The sequence below is a fragment of the Sphaeramia orbicularis genome, chromosome 7, assembly GCF_902148855.1.
Source record: "Sphaeramia orbicularis chromosome 7, fSphaOr1.1, whole genome shotgun sequence".
Taxonomy (NCBI): domain Eukaryota; kingdom Metazoa; phylum Chordata; class Actinopteri; order Kurtiformes; family Apogonidae; genus Sphaeramia; species Sphaeramia orbicularis.
In genome coordinates this window covers 9,483,077-9,502,986 of record NC_043963.1, presented here as the reverse complement: position 1 = coordinate 9,502,986, position 19,910 = coordinate 9,483,077, and the positions used below count along the sequence as shown (strand labels likewise).

Genomic DNA, 19,910 nt, shown 5'->3' with positions numbered 1-19,910 from the left:
CTTTCAAAACAACCTCACTCTTTGGATTTTCCGTGCAACCGATCAGCCAATCAAAACTTGGTTGATTATCTTTTGGTTGACTATTCGAGGGCATCCCTAATTGTAACATCACGGTTTCATGAACCCACACAGAACCTAGAGCGTGGTGTTAAGCATCAGGTTAGATATCATAAATGACCCTTGGTACGTAACCCTCTGCCTTGCTGTTGGTCCAGCAGGGTGGAGAAGAGGAAGCTACTCGATCCAGTAGGAGCTCTGAAGGAGAAGTTCCTCCGGCCTTCGCCACCGCTCTTCCATCCTCAGGTACGTCCTCGTAATGCTAACCCAGACGAACATATACACATTTATAAACCAGGACTCTAGACACATCGGGTATGTAGTCAGATAGAACATGGTGGACGGCGTTTAAAGAAACAACAGCAAACAAGGGAACTGACCTGTAGTTACTCGGTACAGGCTGATTATTCCCAGATGCTATTGACTATTATATTCAAACCATGTATTATGTGAAAATACCTTGAGCCTGCCTCCCACGCCGCTACAACCTGAATTGACAGGACCCTTTGCACCATCATTCCACAGTGTTGATGTTATTTTCTCAAGGGTTCTGTATGATTTCTTCCTTTGTTTACTGAATGGCGCCTGTGCACCTCGTCACTTCTACCTTTTTTTCAGAAGACACAGTCTGCTATCGCGACTCCTTTGATAATCAGTCACATTGTTTCGACTGTCCCCAGACCCTCCCAAACCTCTGCAAATCTTGATTACGGAGAATGATAGTATTAAGAAAAAAGAGAATAATAACTGTTTGAATTGTAACCAACTGCCTCACTTGGCCATGCTAATCTTAGTTATGGCATTGTTTCATGTACTGGAAGCCCACAGGTCAGCTAATAACTCAACCCCCTCCAAGTGGTTTTTTTTTTTTTTTCGCTCTTTGGCTGGCTGGCTGGTTAGATAATAGCACCGTGTCCATCAAGGACATCCTGTGTTTGTTTCCAGGAGAATGGGGGGCTCTCGTTGGGAAATAGTTTAATCTGACCTGGAAATCTGCGTCCTCTATCAACTGTGACTCTGCAATACACACACAGGCCAAGCAAATGGATGCATTAACAAATGATTAGTGCATATCAAACATTACACTTAGTATTAATGAGTGATGGACTAATTACTGCACAGGTGTCAAACATGCGGCCCGGGGACCAAATCTGGTCTGCCAAAGGTTCCATTCCGGCCCTGCAGGATGAAAGTGAAAAAATTAACAGTCCAGGTTGTCAAAATCATTTTGGTTCAGGTTCCACATACAGACCAATGTGATCTACAGTAAAAACTAGAAAAGCACTCGGAGAGCGCAGACCTCTGCCAAGGCTGATCAGTGGCCCCCCCCGTGGGCCCCCCCACGCCAAGGAGGTTATGTTTTTGCCAGGGTTTGTTTGTTTGTTTGTCTGTCTGTCTGTCTGTCTGTCCGTTAGTGTGCAACATAACTCAAAAAGTTATGGACAAATTTTGATGAAATTTTCTGGTCTGCGCCCCCCCCCCGTGGGCCCCCCCACCCCCGATCACCACCAAAATTTAATCATTTCTTCCTTATCCCATTTCCAACAAACCCTGAAAATTTCATCAAAATCTGTCCATAACTTTTTGAGTTATGTTGCACACTAACGGACAGACAGACAGACAAACAAACAAACAAACAAACAAACCCAGGCAAAAACATAACCTCCTTGGCGGAGGTAATAACAACACAATAACCCATAAATAATGACAACGACAAATTTTCTTTGTAAAAAATTATGTGGAAAAAATTTAAGTGAAAAAAATAACATTACACTGTGAAAACATTTACATTTACAAAACTATTCTTTCAGAATAAAATGCAAATAAATACATAAATAAAAACAAAGGTGAACAACCCGAAGTGTGCAATTTTAACAATATTCTGCCTGTTACTAAATGTTTTGTGCATTTATGGATCCACTGTGATCTGTAGTTGTGTTCATAATAAGAGATGTAATATTGTAGAAATTGTTCAAATTTTAGTTCCAAACTCCAAAATTTTAACAATATTCTGCCTGTTACCAAATGTTTATGTAACACTGTGTGTAATGTACATGTATAAATAATAAGTCGAGACATAATATTGTTAAAATTGCACTAATTTTTCAAATGAAATTTCTGTTTTTTCAGGTTCTTCACATCTTTTTTTGTATAATGTAACTATTTTCATTATTTAATTGGGGTTGTTTAGTACTGAAACAAAAAGAAGAACTTGCTTTTGTCATTATTTATAGATTATTAAGTCACTATTTCACTGGTCTGGCCCGCTTGAGATCAAATTGGGCTATTTATGGCCCCTGAACAAAAAAGAGTTTGACACCCCTGAATTAGTGGAAGAAGAAGAGGTGAGTGAGGGGACTTTCACGTCAGAATTGAACTTTAAACAAAACCAAATTCATGAAACTAAAATAGGTGGTCTGAGTTACTTTTTGGATGGATTGGACTTTTATGCAAATATGGACAGACACATAAGGCGTCATTAGTAAAGGAATGAGGAAGAAAAAACAAATTATTAGCATGCCAATGTCCAGGGGCGTTGTTAGAAATTATGGGCCCCATGAAAGCATAATCGTTGTGGACCCTACAGAAACTGACAAGCTTCTCAATCTGATGATACCATGAAAACGAAAACAAAACTCAACATTCTTTCAAGGTTCGCCTCCAGACTTCTACACGTCTCTTATACAGCGGGTCTTACACGACATTTTCATAACTTCTACATGCACTGGGCTTCCTCCGCTGCTCTATAGGCCCCCCACAAATACTGGGCCCCATGAATTTGTCATGTTCACCCCCCCTTATCGGCACCCCAGCCAATGTCAGACACATACTCGTCTACACTCTTAACCATAAAGTTGTAATAAATGAAATGATGATGACAATGTGATTTAAAGTGTAACTGGGACTCAGAATGTAATCATTAAACCTGGTCAAAGGTGATGATCGATGTGTGTGAACAGGAATAAAAAGAGGAATGTGTCAAAAACAAAACCAGTTTCAACTTTATGGGCAACAGTGTATAAACCAATCAATAGTCGCTTTTCCGTCTGCGCAAAACTTTACCGATATTTACAAAACGTCGAAAAAAAAGAAGTGCGTAATGTCGGTTTTTCCATTAAATCACAAATGCGATGATTTGTTTATTTATTATTGCGAGATGACACAAGAAGTCATTCAATAAACACGGCGACGAACGTAAATATGGTGTTGATTTACAGATATATTCATTATTATTATTATTATTAGATATTACCCCTCTATCCCGTACTGAATTAAAAAAGGATTGGGTTTCCTGGTGTGTCCACACATACCGCAACATGTTTCTTCTTCTTCTTCGCTTTTTGTAACGTACGTCAACATCTGTTTTTTTAATTCACTTGACTCTAGTTGTGACAAAAGGTCTTTCCATTACAGTTTTGCGTGATATACCATTTGCGCTACGCCCGAAAAACCACCTCTTGCCAGTACAAAAACCTCTAATCGACAAATGAGACTTTTGGCGAAATTGTTGTTTTTCCATTAGGTGAATTTTTATGTACAAGTTAAATTTGCGCAATATGAGGGTCAATGGAACAGCGACTAATATCAAGTACAGAGAGATGCAGCACATGTGACGATGGCAGGATGAAGGAATACCATGGAAAGCTGTTGAAACCCCTCTGAAAATGACCGTATGACAGCAGTTATATGTACACTGGAAAAAACAAGGCAAAGGCTACTGTCAGAGTACTGTGGCACGAAATATCGGTTTGTCTATTGTCGCACAGCCAATCAAATGATCTAAATTCTGCACTCTGAGCGTTGTCCCAGTGGTTGATTTATATTCTTCAAAAACTCTTCAAACTCAAATTCTTCATATGAGGCAAAACAGTCGCCACGTTTCATGTTGTTTTCCTTCATGCTCAAACTGAAAGTGTGAATAGGCACAAACCAGATTCCGGTAACTGGTACCCTAGCCTTTTCCTGTAACCGGATAGGCACATGGCATGTGAGCTGCTTATGACCACAGTACTGTAGCAGCAGGGTGACAGGTTACCAGTCTACACCAAGGTTCTAATAATGTTGGATTTTCATTATAGTTTAGTTTTATTGAGTTTTGACTTTTCTTTTTCTCTAATTCAGTTAGTTTTAATTCGTTTTTAGAGCAGGTTTGCTAGTTTTTATTTGTTTTCGTTATTTTTCTAAATGCCTAGTTACCTCCGCCAAGGAGGTTATGTTTTTGCCAGGGTTTGTTTGTTTGTTTGTCTGTTTGTCTGTCCGTTAGTGTGCAACATAACTCAAAAAGTTATGGACAGATTTTGATGAAATTTTCAGGGTTTGTTGGAAATGTGATAAGGAAGAAATGATTAAATTTTGGTGGTGATCGGGGGTGGGTGGGCCCACGGAGGGGCCCATTTCCAACAAACCCTGAAAATTTCATCAAAATCTGTCCATAACTTTTTGAGTTATTTTGCACACTAAGACAGACAGACAGACAAACAAACAAACAAACCCTGGCAAAAACATAACCTCCTTGACGGGGGGGGGGCACTGATCAGCCTTGGCGGAGGTCTGCGCTCTCCGAGTGCTTCTAGTTATAGTTTTTATTGGTTTCAGTTGACAAAAATGTTTTTACAATTCTACTTTTCGTCATTTCGTTAGTTTTCGTTAATGATAATAACCTTGGTCTACACATGATATAATGAGGGCGCTGATTGGCTCTGTGGTAACAGAATAATGAGAAAGTTAGTCTCACAGTACTGTTACAATCTCAACTTTGAAAACATACGCCTTCTTTGGGGCATTCAGGTGAGATACATTCAATATTTGAATGTTTATATTTGTATATGTGTATATGTAATGTTTATAATATTTGAATATCAGAATATTGTTAAAATTACACTTATGTTTTCAGTTTGTTAATGTTACTCACATTGTTTTAAAGGATAGTTTGTAGATGTGAACCTTTTCATAATATAAATTAACTTTTTTCGCCCTTAAATGTAGACAAAAATTTGGAGTTGACATTATTTTTATATTATCATGTTACTATTTTACTGGTTCGGCCCACTGCAGATCTAATTTAGCAGAATGTGGCCCCTGAACTAAAAATGAGTTTAACACAAAAAAAAAAACAAAAAAAAAGAAACTAAAAAAGTATTAGTTATCACATCTAATGACAGCAACCACCATATTTCACTTTAAAATTAGCCATAACTAGCTGTTGTCCTCATGAGAGTCTATGAAAAAATATAGAATGAATAACTGTATAGAAACCCTGTATTTTGCACATGCGTGTGTTTAATCACTGTTTACATGTCGGTGGAGTGTAACAGGCTTAAAGTATGTGTGGATCTTTGCTGATTCATGTATGATGGAAGCAGCTGTTTGACAGACTCCCATGTCCAGAGCTCAGTGTGTCAGCTGTGATCCTCCCAGTGATCCAAACACAATGCCACCTCTAATTCAGTCTCATGACGGAATCCCCCTCCCCATCACCCCCACCACCACCACCACCCCCCACCCCGTCCCGACTGCGAATAAACACACTGAGACGCAGTGTCTGTCCCCGTGTCTCTCCCGTCCCGTATTCGCTTAAAAAAAAAAAAGGAAGGATGTAAGCTGTTTTTGGCAAATAAACGACATAACTGCCCCCCTTTGTTCACATGCTCGGCGAGGGGAAGCGGCTATCAGTCGGGGGTATCTCGAACTATATTGTACGACTCTGATTAGGGCTCTTGAATGGCTCATATAGTCAAGAAGTCGGCCTGTGATAGAAAACAGTAAGAGGTAAAGAACAAAGCCAGAGCTGGATGGACAGCCTTACTACATTTGTGTTTGCCCTTTCACAACGATTTATGGTAGAAAGATGAATGATGTCTTATTTTGTAGGGAATTATGAGCACTTTCAGATGTGTGGTTGACAACAATGTTTTAAAGGGGTCATATTTTGCTAAACCCACTTTTATTAGTCTTTGGTACATTTATTTGCATATTTGGGGACGCTAATAGTTCAAAAAAAAAGTTTGAATTTCAACCATCCAGGTGCTGCAAAGCTATTTTTACAGTCGTGGAAAAAATTATTAGACCGTCAAAAGTCATCAAAAACAAGGGTTATGCAATCAAGTATTAACTCATGTGTGTATCATGTGACTAAAACAGACAGAAAAGAAAACATGGAATGCCTAAAAGCACTGTTTTTGTCAGTACAGTGCCATAGATATTGATGTAAATAGGGATGTAACGATATGAAAATTTCATATCACGGTTATCATTATTATCGCGGTATTGTTGAAATGTGCTCAAAATGTTCAAAAAGTACTAATACACACGGAAATAATTTAACCAAGTTGTATTTCAAAAAATAAAATAAATAAAATAATTGGCACAATGTACTTTCTGTTGCAGAAACATTCAAATATTAACCCTTAGTGGTCTGAGCCTATTTGGTCTGTTTTTCAGTACTTTTGATTTTGCCTTTATATACTATATAAACAAATGTTTACTATACCCATGTTTGGGATCTTTTTTTTTTTTTTTTTCAGCACAACTTCATTTATATCATCTGCCTATTATTTTTTCACTTTAACCTACTATAAAAACATAAAAAGACAAAAAACACACAAAAAATATATATAAATCAGATTTGAAAAATGTATATAATTTATTGCATAAATAGCACAAAGATGCTTAACGAACCTTTTCAAAGACTTTAAAAGTGAATATTGGTTCCAAATATTAGGTATAGAAAATTAAAATTGTATTAAATTAAAATTATACTCAAATATTTGACGTAAAAGCAGATCTTTACATAACTGTTTTTTCCCCTCAAAGTGCGGTAATCAAACACGGTTATCATGATAATTACAAGTTAAACGGTAATAATAACCGTCCTTAATTTTACCGTGGTTTATCGTTATACCGGTAACACTGGTCTACAATTTTTTGGAAATGATTTGCTTCAGACATTAAATGTGCTAAATGTTACGTATTTTAATAAGATTAATTGGAAAATAAATGACAAAAGTGCCGGTTTGCTGATGTTTTCAAGGTATATGATTAAGTGTTATTACACATATATATTGGTTTATGTACATTTCTATAATAGTTTTATAAATCTTCCACTAAATAGAACCTGTAAAGTGAATGTATTCTAATGTGCAGACAGTGTTTTGAAGTAGATCTTGTAGCTCTGAGACAAATATTCCTTTGGAGTCAAACCCATTCTATCGTTAATTCTTGAATTTCACATTTTGACCCAAGGCTGTATCTTGGAAAGTTCAGCCAACCAGCATTTTTGACATGATTTTTCTTTATCAGTGACTCATGTGGTAAAATTTCATTACTTTTATTCTGGAAGCATTTTCCTTGTACACCAGTGTAATCATTACATCCCTAGATGTAAAATAGAAGGTTTTGTTCTCGCATGAAAACTTTGACTAGTTTCCGAAGTGACGCTTTTCAGACTAAAGAGTTCAGATGTAGATATCCCTTTACCGCCTGGATTTATTTACAATTATAGAAAAAAATATATATACGAGAGAGAGTCAAAAAGTTCTCAGACAAATGTAATAAAAAGTTTATTTATCAAAATAACAGTGATTTTTCTACATAAGTTCCATTACAGTCTAAACACTTTTGTAATCTACAGTCGCGGACAAAATTATTAGACCACCAAAAGTCATCAAAAACAATGGTTATGCAATCCAGTACTTACTCCTGTGTGTGTCATGTGACTAAAACAGACAGAAAAGAAAACATAGAATTTCTAAAAGCACTGTTTTTATCAGTATAATGCCATAGATATTGATGTAAGAACTGAAATTATTTTGTTTTTTATCAAGAAAACATGGAAAATGGATCGATATCAGCTCTGAAATTAAACTACTATGAGCTATTTTTGTTGTTATCGTTATATTTGTCCAAACAAATGTACCTTTAGTTGTACCAGGCATTAAAATGACCAAGAAATTGAAAAAAACAATACATTTTTCTGCAACTGTATGTTTCTATTGGTAGATTTCTTCTTTTATAGAATTGCTGGTATTTATCTGAGAACAGTGGAGAGTGTTCATTTAAATACAGCACCTATAATAACTCTGATGCAAATTAGTGACATTAGGCATAATCGTCATAATAGTATTTACACAGATTTTCCAATCTCAGGTCTGTAGATTATTTTACTGATGCTACTATTGATCAGTTCCTCCAGTCAACAATCCAAACAAAACAAAAATAATCCAAAAATTATCAGTAGAATGTCATGAAATTTATAAAACTGTCACAGAAACATAACCAGGTAACATTAGTATATGGACAAAAGTATTGGGACAGGTTGAATTCAGATGTTTCTTTTCTAACAGGGATCTGGGATACAAAACAATAACGACAAAAAAGGAAATATTGTTGTTTATAAACTATATGGACAAAAATATTGGGACACATCATGTCTGCAGCTGTAAGATGTCCTGTTCATGATGATTTGAGATAAAAACATCCATATTTCCTTAAAGTTTAATGGGGGATTTTTCTGGAGCCGATTACCTAAAATGTTCAGTTGTTGGTTGAACAGTCAGAGCAGCACAGTCGACAACCTGGAGGGGGTGGGGCCTGAAAGTAGCTCATTTGGATTTAAAGGGCCAGCGCTCAAAACAACCAGTCTCGTGTCATTCCTCAGAAATAGTGTTGAAGCTGGACCTGTGGAGTTGAATAAATGGAGAATTCAGACCCAAGCAGAGCATTTACAGGGTGGGGAAGCAAAATTTACAATGAACATTTAGTTGTTTTTTCTCAGCAGACACTACGTCAGTTGTTTTGAAACCAAACATATATTGATGTCATAATCATACCTAACACTATTATCCATACCTTTTCAGAAACTTTTGCCCATATGAGTAATCAGGAAAGCAAACGTCAAAGAGTGTGTGATTTGCTGAATGCACTCGTCACACCAAAGGAGATTTCAAAAATAGTTGGAGTGTCCATAAAGACTGTTTATAATGGAAAGAAGAGAATGACTATGAGCAAAACTATTACGAGAAAGTCTGGAAGTGGAGGAAGCAACAAAAAACGTACCAAAGCTTTTATTAAAGCTCTCACATCCAAAATCCTAAAGGATCCAACCAAATCCAAGAGAAAAATGGCAATTGAACTTGAGGTAGACAACAAGAGCGTTAGAAATGCAGTAAAATAGGGTTTGAAGTTCAAATCTTACACAAGAACACCAAAACACTTGTTGACAACAGCTATGAAGGAAAAGAGATTGGAAAGGTGCAAGAAAATTATTACATGGTTCAAGAAAAAGTCCTCCATTGTAACGATCTTTTCAGATGAAAAGATCTTCACTGTTGAAGCTGTTCTGAACCGCAGAAATGACAGATTTATCGCAAAATCGAAAGCTGAGGTTAAGGGGACATTCAGAACAAAACATCCTGCTCAAGTTATGGCTTTTGGTGTTGTGGCTTCCGATGGAAAGAAAAGGCCTATAAAATTCTACAAAGCTGATGAAAAAAATCAATGTTAATACTTACTACAAGACTCTGAGATACCAGGTATTGCCAATGCTTAAAGCAGACTACCCAGATGGAAATTATGTATGGACACAGGATGGTGCTCCAGCCCACACAGCTAGAAAAATACAAGATTTCTGCAAATCCAACTTTAGCAATTTTTGGGAATCATGTTTATGGCCGCCTTCTAGCCCAGATCTAAACCCTCTGGATTCTGCTATTTGGGGCGTTTTAGAACATGCTACCAATAGAACATCACACAGCAATGTCGACTTTCTTAAAGATACTATTAAAGAAGAATGGGAGAAGTTGTCACCCGAATATTTGAGGAACACTTGCACAAGTTTCAGGAAGCGTGTGAAGGCAGTTATTGAGAAAGAAGGAGGACACATAGAATAAAAACATTTTCTATTATGTCAATTTTCTTGTGGCAAATAAATTCTCATGACTTTCAATAAACTAATTGGTCATACACTGTCTTTCAATCCCTGCCTCAAAATATTGTAAATTTTGCTTCCCCACCCTGTACAGTTTATGGAGAACACAAGGAAATGTTTGGAAATGAAGAATTCCATTTAAAAAAGCAAAATATCACTCCTTTAAATCAATTTTCTGGCTTAAAAATTGTAAAAAAAAAAAAAAAAAAAAAAAAAAAAAAAAAAAAAAAAGACCCCTCTGATGGACAGGAAATTAACCCTTTCATGCATTTGGGGAGGGGGTTGGACTCTGAAGGACTGGTCCAGGGGGGCATTTGTGAATGTGCTACAGGTCATGGAGGTGACTCGCCTTCAGCACAATCAACAAGGCTAACCTCTGATGTAGTGCTTCCTTAGAACTTCCGCTCTCTGTCTCTTTCCCTCGCTCCCAGTTTTTTTTCTGTCATTGTGTCTTTGTTTCACTGCTTTATTTTCTCTCTTCACACACAAACACACTCATGTATACGTATCCGTGGAATTCTGCTTAAACGTGGTTCAAGATCACAGCAGGATTAAAAATACACCCGACATACATATATACACGGGCGCTAATTACAACCGGCAATACTTTATGTCAGGGGTGTCAAACGTGCGGGACAAAACGGGGCCGCCAAAGGGTCCAATCTGGTGCAAAAATGACACTGAGGATATTAACAGTCAAAGATGTTGAACTGTTTTTAATTCAAGGGGTGCATACAGACCAATATGATGTCAAATAAAATAATAGCATAATAACCTATAAATAATGACTCCAAATATTCTTGGTTTAACCCATAAAGACCCAAACATCCGCTGGCAAACAAAAGCATCTACTGATCTAAAATGTTTAATAACTTCTGACCCACTAAACCTATCAATATATATAAATAATTAGTGTAAAATACAGTTCGTCATCTTTTCATGGTCATCAGATATGAGCCATTTGGACGTTCAGAGGCTCCGTAGTTACCATGGAAACACCGTCATCTTCTACAACGTTAATTCGCCAGTAAAATCCATGGAATCTGATAAATGACAGTGGATGGAGACGCTTGTTTTGTGTTCAGTTAATGATAGATTTACTGATAAAGTCACTTTATCTTTAGTTTTCTCCATTTCTGATAAAATAATCCTTAACTTTACCACGAACCTATAATCAACATCTATATGATCAGTGAATTAAATATAGGAAAATACTTGATTTTCACTTAAAAAACACAAAATGCAGAGGATAATATTATAATAAATGGCGATAAAACACTTAAGAAAGCTTAAATAGAAAGAAAAATTCATTTTTGTTATTGTCACAAAAGTAACGCTGGGTCTTTATGGGTTAATGTGCAAAAAATAATATTACATTATGCCTATAAATAATAACAACTCCAATTTTTTTTCTTTGATTTTGTGCAAAAAACCCACTAAATTATGAAAGTATTTACATTAAAAATACCTATCCTTTAACAATAAAATGTAAGTAACCTGAACAAATATGAACAACCTGAAAAGTCTAAAGAAAATTAAGTGCAGTTTTAGCAATATTCTGCCTGGTACTAAATATTTTGTGCTTTTTGTAGATCCGATTTGTAATGCACATGTATAAATGATAAATTGAGGCATAATATTGTTAAAATCGCACTTATTTTTTTTCCAGAAATTTAAATGTTTTCAGGTTATTCACATCTTTTTTGTTTGGAAAGTGTGTAAATGTAAATATTCTCATAATTAAATGTAATTTTTTTTGCACTAAAACGAATAGAAAAAGTGGAGTTGTCATTATTTATAGGCTATTATGTTATTATTTTACTGGTCCGGCCCACTGGAGATCAAACTGGGCTGAATGTGGAACCTGAACTCATATGAGTTTGACACCTCTGCTCTACATACACGACAAACAAAAAGTTAAGGATATTTCTTTTTTTTTTTTGTCTTTTTTTGTCATTTTTGCCATTTGTAAATAAAACCATGTCTTGTCATTAAAAAAAAAAATGTGTTTCAATTCAATTCACACGCAAAAAAGCAAAAAGCGCTGTGCAAGAAACTTTTTGTTTGTTGTGTATAATATCCTATATGTCATCCTCCGTCTGTTTATGCTGTTCACCCCTCAGATGTCAGCTATGGAGAACATGACGGAGAAGCTGGAGAGTTTCGGAGCCCTCAAACTGGACGGACCGCCCAATTCGCTGCAACACTCAGCCCATCCACTGTTCAACTTCCGCTCACCGCCGCCGTCGCTGTCGGACGCCATCCTCCGCAAAGGCAAGGAACGCTACGCCTGCAGGTAGGTTGCATCAGATCATGTATAATACTAAAGGATTAAGTACACTGGAAAAAAATCAAAATCTTACCAAGTGTATTTTTCTCATTTCTAGTCCAAATATCTCATCACACTTAGAATAAGACAGAATCACCTAAAGAGTAACTTTTCAGTGAGATAGAAGAACTTATTTTTAGACAATAGATCTTGAAAATCATAAAATCTTACCAAGATCATTTTCACTTGTTCTATTGGCAGATTGTTTTGCTTAATTCAAATAGTAATCTTTTATATTGATTTAAGTAAAAGTTTGTATGTTTGACTCGGTTCGTTTAAAGGTAATGTGATAAAGGATTGAAAGATGTTATATATCGTAATTATATATATATTTATTTAATATAATCTTCACTAACGATGGAAAAATAACAACAAATGCATTAAAATAAACAGAAACTAACATTAGCATCGACTGTTGGTCAAGAATTTTGCAACTGGTGATAGCTTAGATTATCTTAGATCTATTTACAGCAGGGGTCTCAAACATGTGGCCCGGGGGCCAAATGTGGCCCGCCAAAGGTTCCAGTGCGGCCCGTGGGATGAATTTGTGAAGAGCAAAAATTCCACAGTCAGTGCTGTTGAACTCATTTTAGTTCAGGTTCAATCTGATCTCAAGTAAAATAATAATAACCTGCAAGAAATAATGACTCCATATTTTCTTCTTGGTTTGATGTAAAAAAAATAATATCACACTATGTCTATAAATAATGACAACTTCAAATTTTTGTCTTTGTTTTAGTGCAAAAAATAACATTAAATTATGAAAATATTTCCATTTGCAAACTATCCTGTAACAATAAAATGTGAATAACCTGAACAAATATGAACAACCTGAAATGTCTTAAGAAAATTAAGCACAGTTTTAACAATTTTCAGCCTGTTCCTCAGTGTTTAGTGTCTCTGTAGATCTGATCCATAATACACATGTATAAATAATAAGTTGAGTCATAATGTTGTTAAAATTGCACTTATTTTTCTTAAGAAATTTAATTTTTTTTCAGGTTATTCACATCTTTTTGTTTGCATAGTTTATAAAAGTAAGTATTTTCATAATTTAATGTTTGTTTTTTTGCACTAAAACACAGACAAAAATCTGGAGTTGTCCTTATTTATAGATTATTATACTATTATTTGACTGGTCTGGCCCACTTGAGATCAAATCGGACTGAATGTGGCCCCTGAAAGAAAATGAGTTTGAGACCCCTGATTTACAGTATTACAAATAACAAATCAAAAATGATAGATATTAGTTTAAAATACTATTTAGCAGATGGTAAAAAGGCTTTTACCAAAAAATGGTGCAGATTAGAACCACCTACAACAGACGACTGGCTACAAATCGTGAATGGAATATTTGAGATGGAGATTCTGATGCATAGACTGAGGATTCAAGAAGAGCAGTGTCAAGATAAATGGGAGAAACGGACAATTTTCATTTTAACATCATATTACTAAACCAATTGTTAGTCACAAAGGTTTTTTATGGTCAGTGTATCCCAAATGTCCCTAGATATGAGAACTTATTTTTAGACACTAGATCTTCAAGAAATCTTAACAAGATAATTTTCACTTGTTCCGTTGGCAGATTTTTTTTTTTGCTTGAATTAAGGAAAAAATCATTTTCTCCCGTTAATACAGATCAAGCCAGGTAATAGCTTTTTTTTAGTGATGGAAAGGCTGTATTTTTTCATTTTTTAGGCTTTTTAAACCAAAAAAATATATGTAAAAAAAACTTGAATTTATTAAAATATATTAAAAATGATGAAAATATATAACATTTAGAAAGAATATTACCATCTTTTAGCTTTGTGCAGCTGCTTTTATGCAGGTAAATAGAAAAGAATATTACGATTACAATTACAACATATTTACTCAGTTTGCTCAAATAATGTGAAATAGTCCTAATTCACATTATTGAATACATTTAATTAGATTCTGTTATAATTAAAAATTAAGACTATAAAGAAAAATTTGTTCTACTTTTGTGTGCTTTTTTGCTTGAACTAAGCAAAAAAAAAATCTTGAATTAAACAAAAAATCGTTTTATCCCATTAATACAGATCAAGCCAGGTAATAGCTTTATTTAGTGATGGAAAGGCTGTATTTTTTCATCTTTTAGGCTTTTTAAACCAAAAAATGCACATTAAATTCTTGAATTCATTAATATATATTAAAAGTGATGAAAATATATGACATTTAGAAAGAATATTAACATCTTTTAGCTTTGTGCAGCTGTTTTTATGCAGGTAAATAGAAAAGATTATTACGATTACGCAACATATTTACGCAGTTTGCTCAAATAATGTGTAATAGTCCTGATTCACATTATTGAATATGTTTAATTAGGTTCTGTTATAAATAAAAGTTAAGAGTATAAAGGTAAATTTGTTCTACTTTTGTATACTTTTTTGCTTGAACTAAGCAACAAAAATCTTGAATTTAGCACAAAAAAAAATTGCCAATGGAGCAAGTGAAAATTATCTTAGTAAGAGTTCTAGTTTCACAGCTACTGTATTTGATAAAATTATCTTTTTGTGCACTGCAAAAATCTAAATCTTACCATGTATTTTTCTCATTTCTAGTCAAAATATCTCATCACACTTAAAATAAGACATAATCAGATCAAGAAATCTTATCAAGATACTTTCCTCTTGTTCTATTGGCAGATTTTTTTGCTTGTATTAAGCCAAAAAATTCTTGAATTAAGCAAAAAAAAAAAAAATCTTGAATTAAGCCAAAAATCTTGAATTAAGCAAAAAAAAATCTTGAATTTAGCAAAAAATCTTGAATTAAGCCAAAAATCTTGAATTAAGCAAAAAAAATCTTGAATTTAGCAAAAAATCTTGAATTAAGCAAAACAAAAAATCTTGAATTAAGCAAAAAATCTTGAATTAAGCAAAAAAAAAAAAAATACTGGATTAAGCAAAAAAAATCTTGAATTAAGCAAAAAAAAAAAAAATCTTGAATTAAGCAAAAAATCTTGAATTAAGCAAAAAAAAATATACTGAATTAAGCAAAAAAAAATCTTAAATTAAGCAAAAAAATCTGCCAGTGGAACAAGTGAAAATTATCCCGGTAAGATTTCTTGAAATAAGATTTTCAAGATCTATTGCGTAAAAATAAGTTCTTATGTCTCACTGAAAAGTTACTCTTTAGGTGATTATGTCTTACTTTGACCAGAAATGAGAAAAATACACTTGGTAAGATTTTGATCTTTTTTTCTACTGTATATATTTTTTCACGTTCATGATCCATTTCGACATTCTGTTTTTGGTGTTACCTTCAGGTACTGCGGGAAAATCTTTCCTCGATCGGCAAACCTCACCAGACACTTGCGGACACACACGGGCGAACAACCATACAGGTATTCCGCTCGTTTTTTCCGAGTTCAGTACCTCCTATACTGTATTTTTCCGATGTTTTGAGTGCTCAGTTACCACGGTTTCCGGTCTCCTTTGGCAGGTGTAAATACTGTGACCGTTCATTTAGCATCTCATCCAACCTTCAACGCCACGTCCGCAACATCCACAACAAGGAGAAACCCTTCAAGTGTCACCTGTGCAACCGCTGCTTCGGTCAGCAGACCAACCTGGACCGCCATCTCAAGAAGCACGAGCACGAGAACATTCCTGGTCAGTCTGAAACCTCCGTGACTCATTTTTCTCATTAAACCTTGGACTCGGCGTTTTTGTTAATGGACCGAATAATGAATGGTTCACGTAACTCATTTGGAAAATTCAATATCATCGCCTCGATAAATATTTAGCTTTGTGCAACAGATGATTTGAAGTGGAAGAACCGCTTAATTAACCAACTGACACTTGCTTTTCCCACCTCCGTCTCCAAAAACAGCCATTTTACGTCCAACATTATGCCACAAAGTATGGACGAAAAACAAAGAAGTGATCTGAATCATTGTGCGGTTGACACTTCATCTGTATTTTACAGCTGTGGTAACATTTAATAATTAGAAACTCTGATTAAAAATAAAGATTTATGGTCCGTTTGCATCTGGTTCCCATGTACTTCTCAGTGGAGCCATAAATGTGGCATCTTACAACCTTTACAAGCACAAATGGAAGGCATTGTTTCTTTTAGGGGTTAAATAAGAGGTTATTCTATGAAAAAGTGCATTTTGTTAAGAGAAATGATTAACCCTTAAAGACCCAGCGCTACTTTTGGGGTAGTTCCCTCTCTATTTAACCTTTCTTAAGTGATTTATCACCATTTATTCTAATATTATCCTCTGTATTTTACGTTTCTTCAGTAAAAATCAGGCATTTTCCTTTAGTTAATTCACTGTTGATGTAAATGTTCATAAAAGCTCAGATTAAAGTTGAGGGTTATTAAATGAGAAACAGAGAAAAATGAAGAAAACGTGACTTTTTGAAAACCTAAACTTAACCTGAACCGCTAATCACGCTACCCGCTAACCTTAAACCTAATCCTAACCTTAACCCTAACCCTAAACCTAACCCTAACCCTAGCTGCTGATTGCGCTAATGGCTAACTGCTAACCTTAAACCTAACCCTAGCTACTAATCATGCTAACCCTAACTCCTAAACCTAACCTTAACCCTAACCTTAACCACTAATTGCGCTAGCCGCTAACCCTAAACCTAACCCTAACCCTAGCTGCTGATTGCGCTAATGGCTAACCGCTAACCTTAATCCTAACCCTAAACCTAACCCTAGCCGCTAATCACGCTAACTCTAACCCCTAAACCTAATCTTAACCCTAGCCTTAACCACTAATTGCGCTAGCCGCTAACCCTAAACCTAGCCCTAACCTTAGCTGCTGATTGTGTTAATGGCTAACCGCTAACCTTAAACCTAACCCTAGCTACTAATCATGCTAACCCTAACCCCTAAACCTAAACCTAACCTTAACCCTAACCTTAACCACTAACTGCGCTAGCCGCTAACCCTAAACCTAACCCTAACCCTAGCTGCTGATTGCGCTAATGGCTAACCGCTAGCATTAAACCTAACCCTAAACCTAACCCTAGCTGCTAATCATGCTAACCCTAACCCCTAAACCTAACCTTAAACTTAACCCTAACCTTAACCGCTAATCATGCTAGCCGCTAACCCTAAACCTAACTCTAAACATAAACCCAACCCTAGCCACTAATCACACTAATCGCTAACCCCTAACCCTGATCCTAGCCGCTAATCACGCTAACCGCTAACCCTAAACCTAACCCGAAACAGTCACTTGCCCGATAAATGGTTCAACATGTACATTCAAGAAACAAATACGTTTTACAAGAGCTTTTGTTTGATGTTTCTGACGCAAAAGTCCATAAATGTACGACAACTTACGTTCAAACGGTTTCTGCACAGACCGATCCCAAATTGCTCAACGTTAAAATGTGAAAAATGTGCGTTACAGCCCATGTGTTTCCGTTAATCTGCACTATTATACACGTCTGATGATCGTCAATCTCAAACCTGAGTGTGTTTTCCTGTCGGCGTTCACGTCCGTGTGTGTTGATACGTTCGTCTGTTCTCTCTCTCCCCTCGACCCGACAGTGAGCCAACAGTCCGGGATGCTTTCCAACCTGGGAACCACCATCTCCTCGCCAAACTCCGAGCCAGACAATCATGCACTTTTAGACGAGAAGGAAGACTCGTACTTCTCCGAAATCCGCAACTTCATTTCCAACAGTGAGATGAACCAGGCCTCCAGCTCTACGGATAAGAGGTAACGAAAAAACACTCACACGGATCAATAAGTCGGTAAAGACCTACACGATGTGGACAAAAGTATTGGGACGCAAAGAATTCAGGTGTTTCTTTTCTAACAGTTTTAAGTTTAAGCTTCTCCCTACTCCTTTTCGACCACGCAAATTCAGACACGTACTTGAAGATAGATTCTGTTCATTTAAATATTATTTTGTTTTTGTCTTATTTTGCTTTGTTTTGTTTGATTTTGTTTCTTTACATGTTTGAAATAAATAAATAAACAGGGGTCTGGGATACAAAACAATAATGACAAATGACGTAATATAGTTTATACTGGGATAAATATCATTGCATTTCATGGGTTAGTTTGGATTAAATTGTTATATTTGCTTCCAAAATGCCTCAGAGATGGTTTTTACCTCATTTCTCTTAAAATTTATTTAATTTCTTTTATCCATGAGTATGATTTTAACTGTTCTACCACTAAATTTCTAAAATATTTTTCTGTAAATAATACTTTTCTACCAGAACTAACCATCTACTTTCTTCACATTTCACTAAGGATGGAAAATCTCCCATTATACTTTAAGGAAAAAATTATGTTTATAATCTATATGGACGAAAATATTGGGACACATCATGTCTACAGGTGTAAGATGTCCTGTTCATGATGATTTGAGATAAAAACATCAATGTTTTTCTTATAAATATCAATATTCTTTCTTCATAAGTGAGATGTGAAGATTATTTACAGTCAGAGCACAAAAAATATTTAAGAAAGAACATTTAAAATCATAGTCATTAATAAAAAATAAAAAATAAAAAATCAGTGTGGAGGATAATTCACAGCTGTAGATATGATGTGTCCCTATATTTTTGTCCATATAGTTTATGAACAGTTTAACCAAAATCAGTGTTGAGAGAAATTAAATAAAAACCATCTCTGAAGCACTTTTGGAAGCAAAAATAACACAATTTAATCCAAACTAACCAATGAAATGATATTTATCCCAATATAAAACTATATTATGACATTTTTCATTATTGTTTTGTATCCCAGACCCCTGTTAGAAAAGATAATAATAATAATGATAATAATAATAATAATAATAATAATAATAATAATTTGCATTTATAAAGCACTTTTCATTTGGCGGAACCTCAAAGTGCTACAGAGAGAAGACAGTCCAGTAAAAATAAAATACTGTATCAGGAATAAAAGACTAAGCAAATAAAACAAAGCATCATGGTGGGCCTTAAAAAAAAAAGATAAAACACCTGAATTCAACGTGTCCACATACTTTTGTCCATATAGTGTTTATTTAATCCATAAAAATGACTCTATCCGAATACATTTTTACTCCATTTTAATTAACCTAAAGTGTTCCAACCTTCTCTTCTTCTTATTTGTCGTCCAGGTAGAATAAATACAAAACTCCTCAGTTACTCTCCTTCTTCTCATGCAAAACTAAACATACTAATTTGTGGTGTACACTGCTCCCTAGTGGTAACAGCCTCCATATGTAACAGGTGTGTCCACAGTGTAAACCACCTCACATTAGACTGGAACTAAAGCTCCATCCACATGGGACCAGTTCTACCTGCGGACCTTGTTGAGCCGCATTCTGTAATAAATTCCCATTATGTAATAAAAGTTCAAAATGTAATAAGAATGTCACATCATCTTGTAATAAAGCCGCATTATGTAATAAACTGACGCATTTTGTAATAAACTACCTCAGTGCATTATGTAGTACATTTTTTTCGCATTATGTAGTAAGTTATTATAATTTGAGAAACTTATTACAAAATGCACTTGACACATTTTGATTTTCAGGAAAATGTAATGTGCTAAATTCATCTGTAAACTGTGTGGTTAAAGTTCTGATTCCATTACCTGTAGCTCCTGTG

The 19,910-nt window shown here is 35.2% G+C and overlaps 1 protein-coding gene across 5 annotated transcripts in view; it reads left to right on the top strand.

The window, feature by feature from the left end:
- Window positions 1–19,910, top strand: part of LOC115422366 (PR domain containing 16) — a 486,977-nt gene that overhangs the window by 447,241 nt on the left and 19,826 nt on the right. For 3 of the 5 annotated variants that reach the window (XM_030138664.1, XM_030138666.1, XM_030138663.1), the window contains exons 10-14: window positions 216–303; window positions 12,106–12,278; window positions 15,598–15,675; window positions 15,774–15,943; window positions 17,847–18,018. In XM_030138664.1, coding sequence (XP_029994524.1) covers window positions 216–303; window positions 12,106–12,278; window positions 15,598–15,675; window positions 15,774–15,943; window positions 17,847–18,018 — 681 coding nt within the window. The remainder of the gene's footprint in view (window positions 1–215; window positions 304–12,105; window positions 12,279–15,597; window positions 15,676–15,773; window positions 15,944–17,846; window positions 18,019–19,910) is intronic. The other 2 variants (XM_030138668.1, XM_030138665.1) reach the window with 1 other exon arrangement.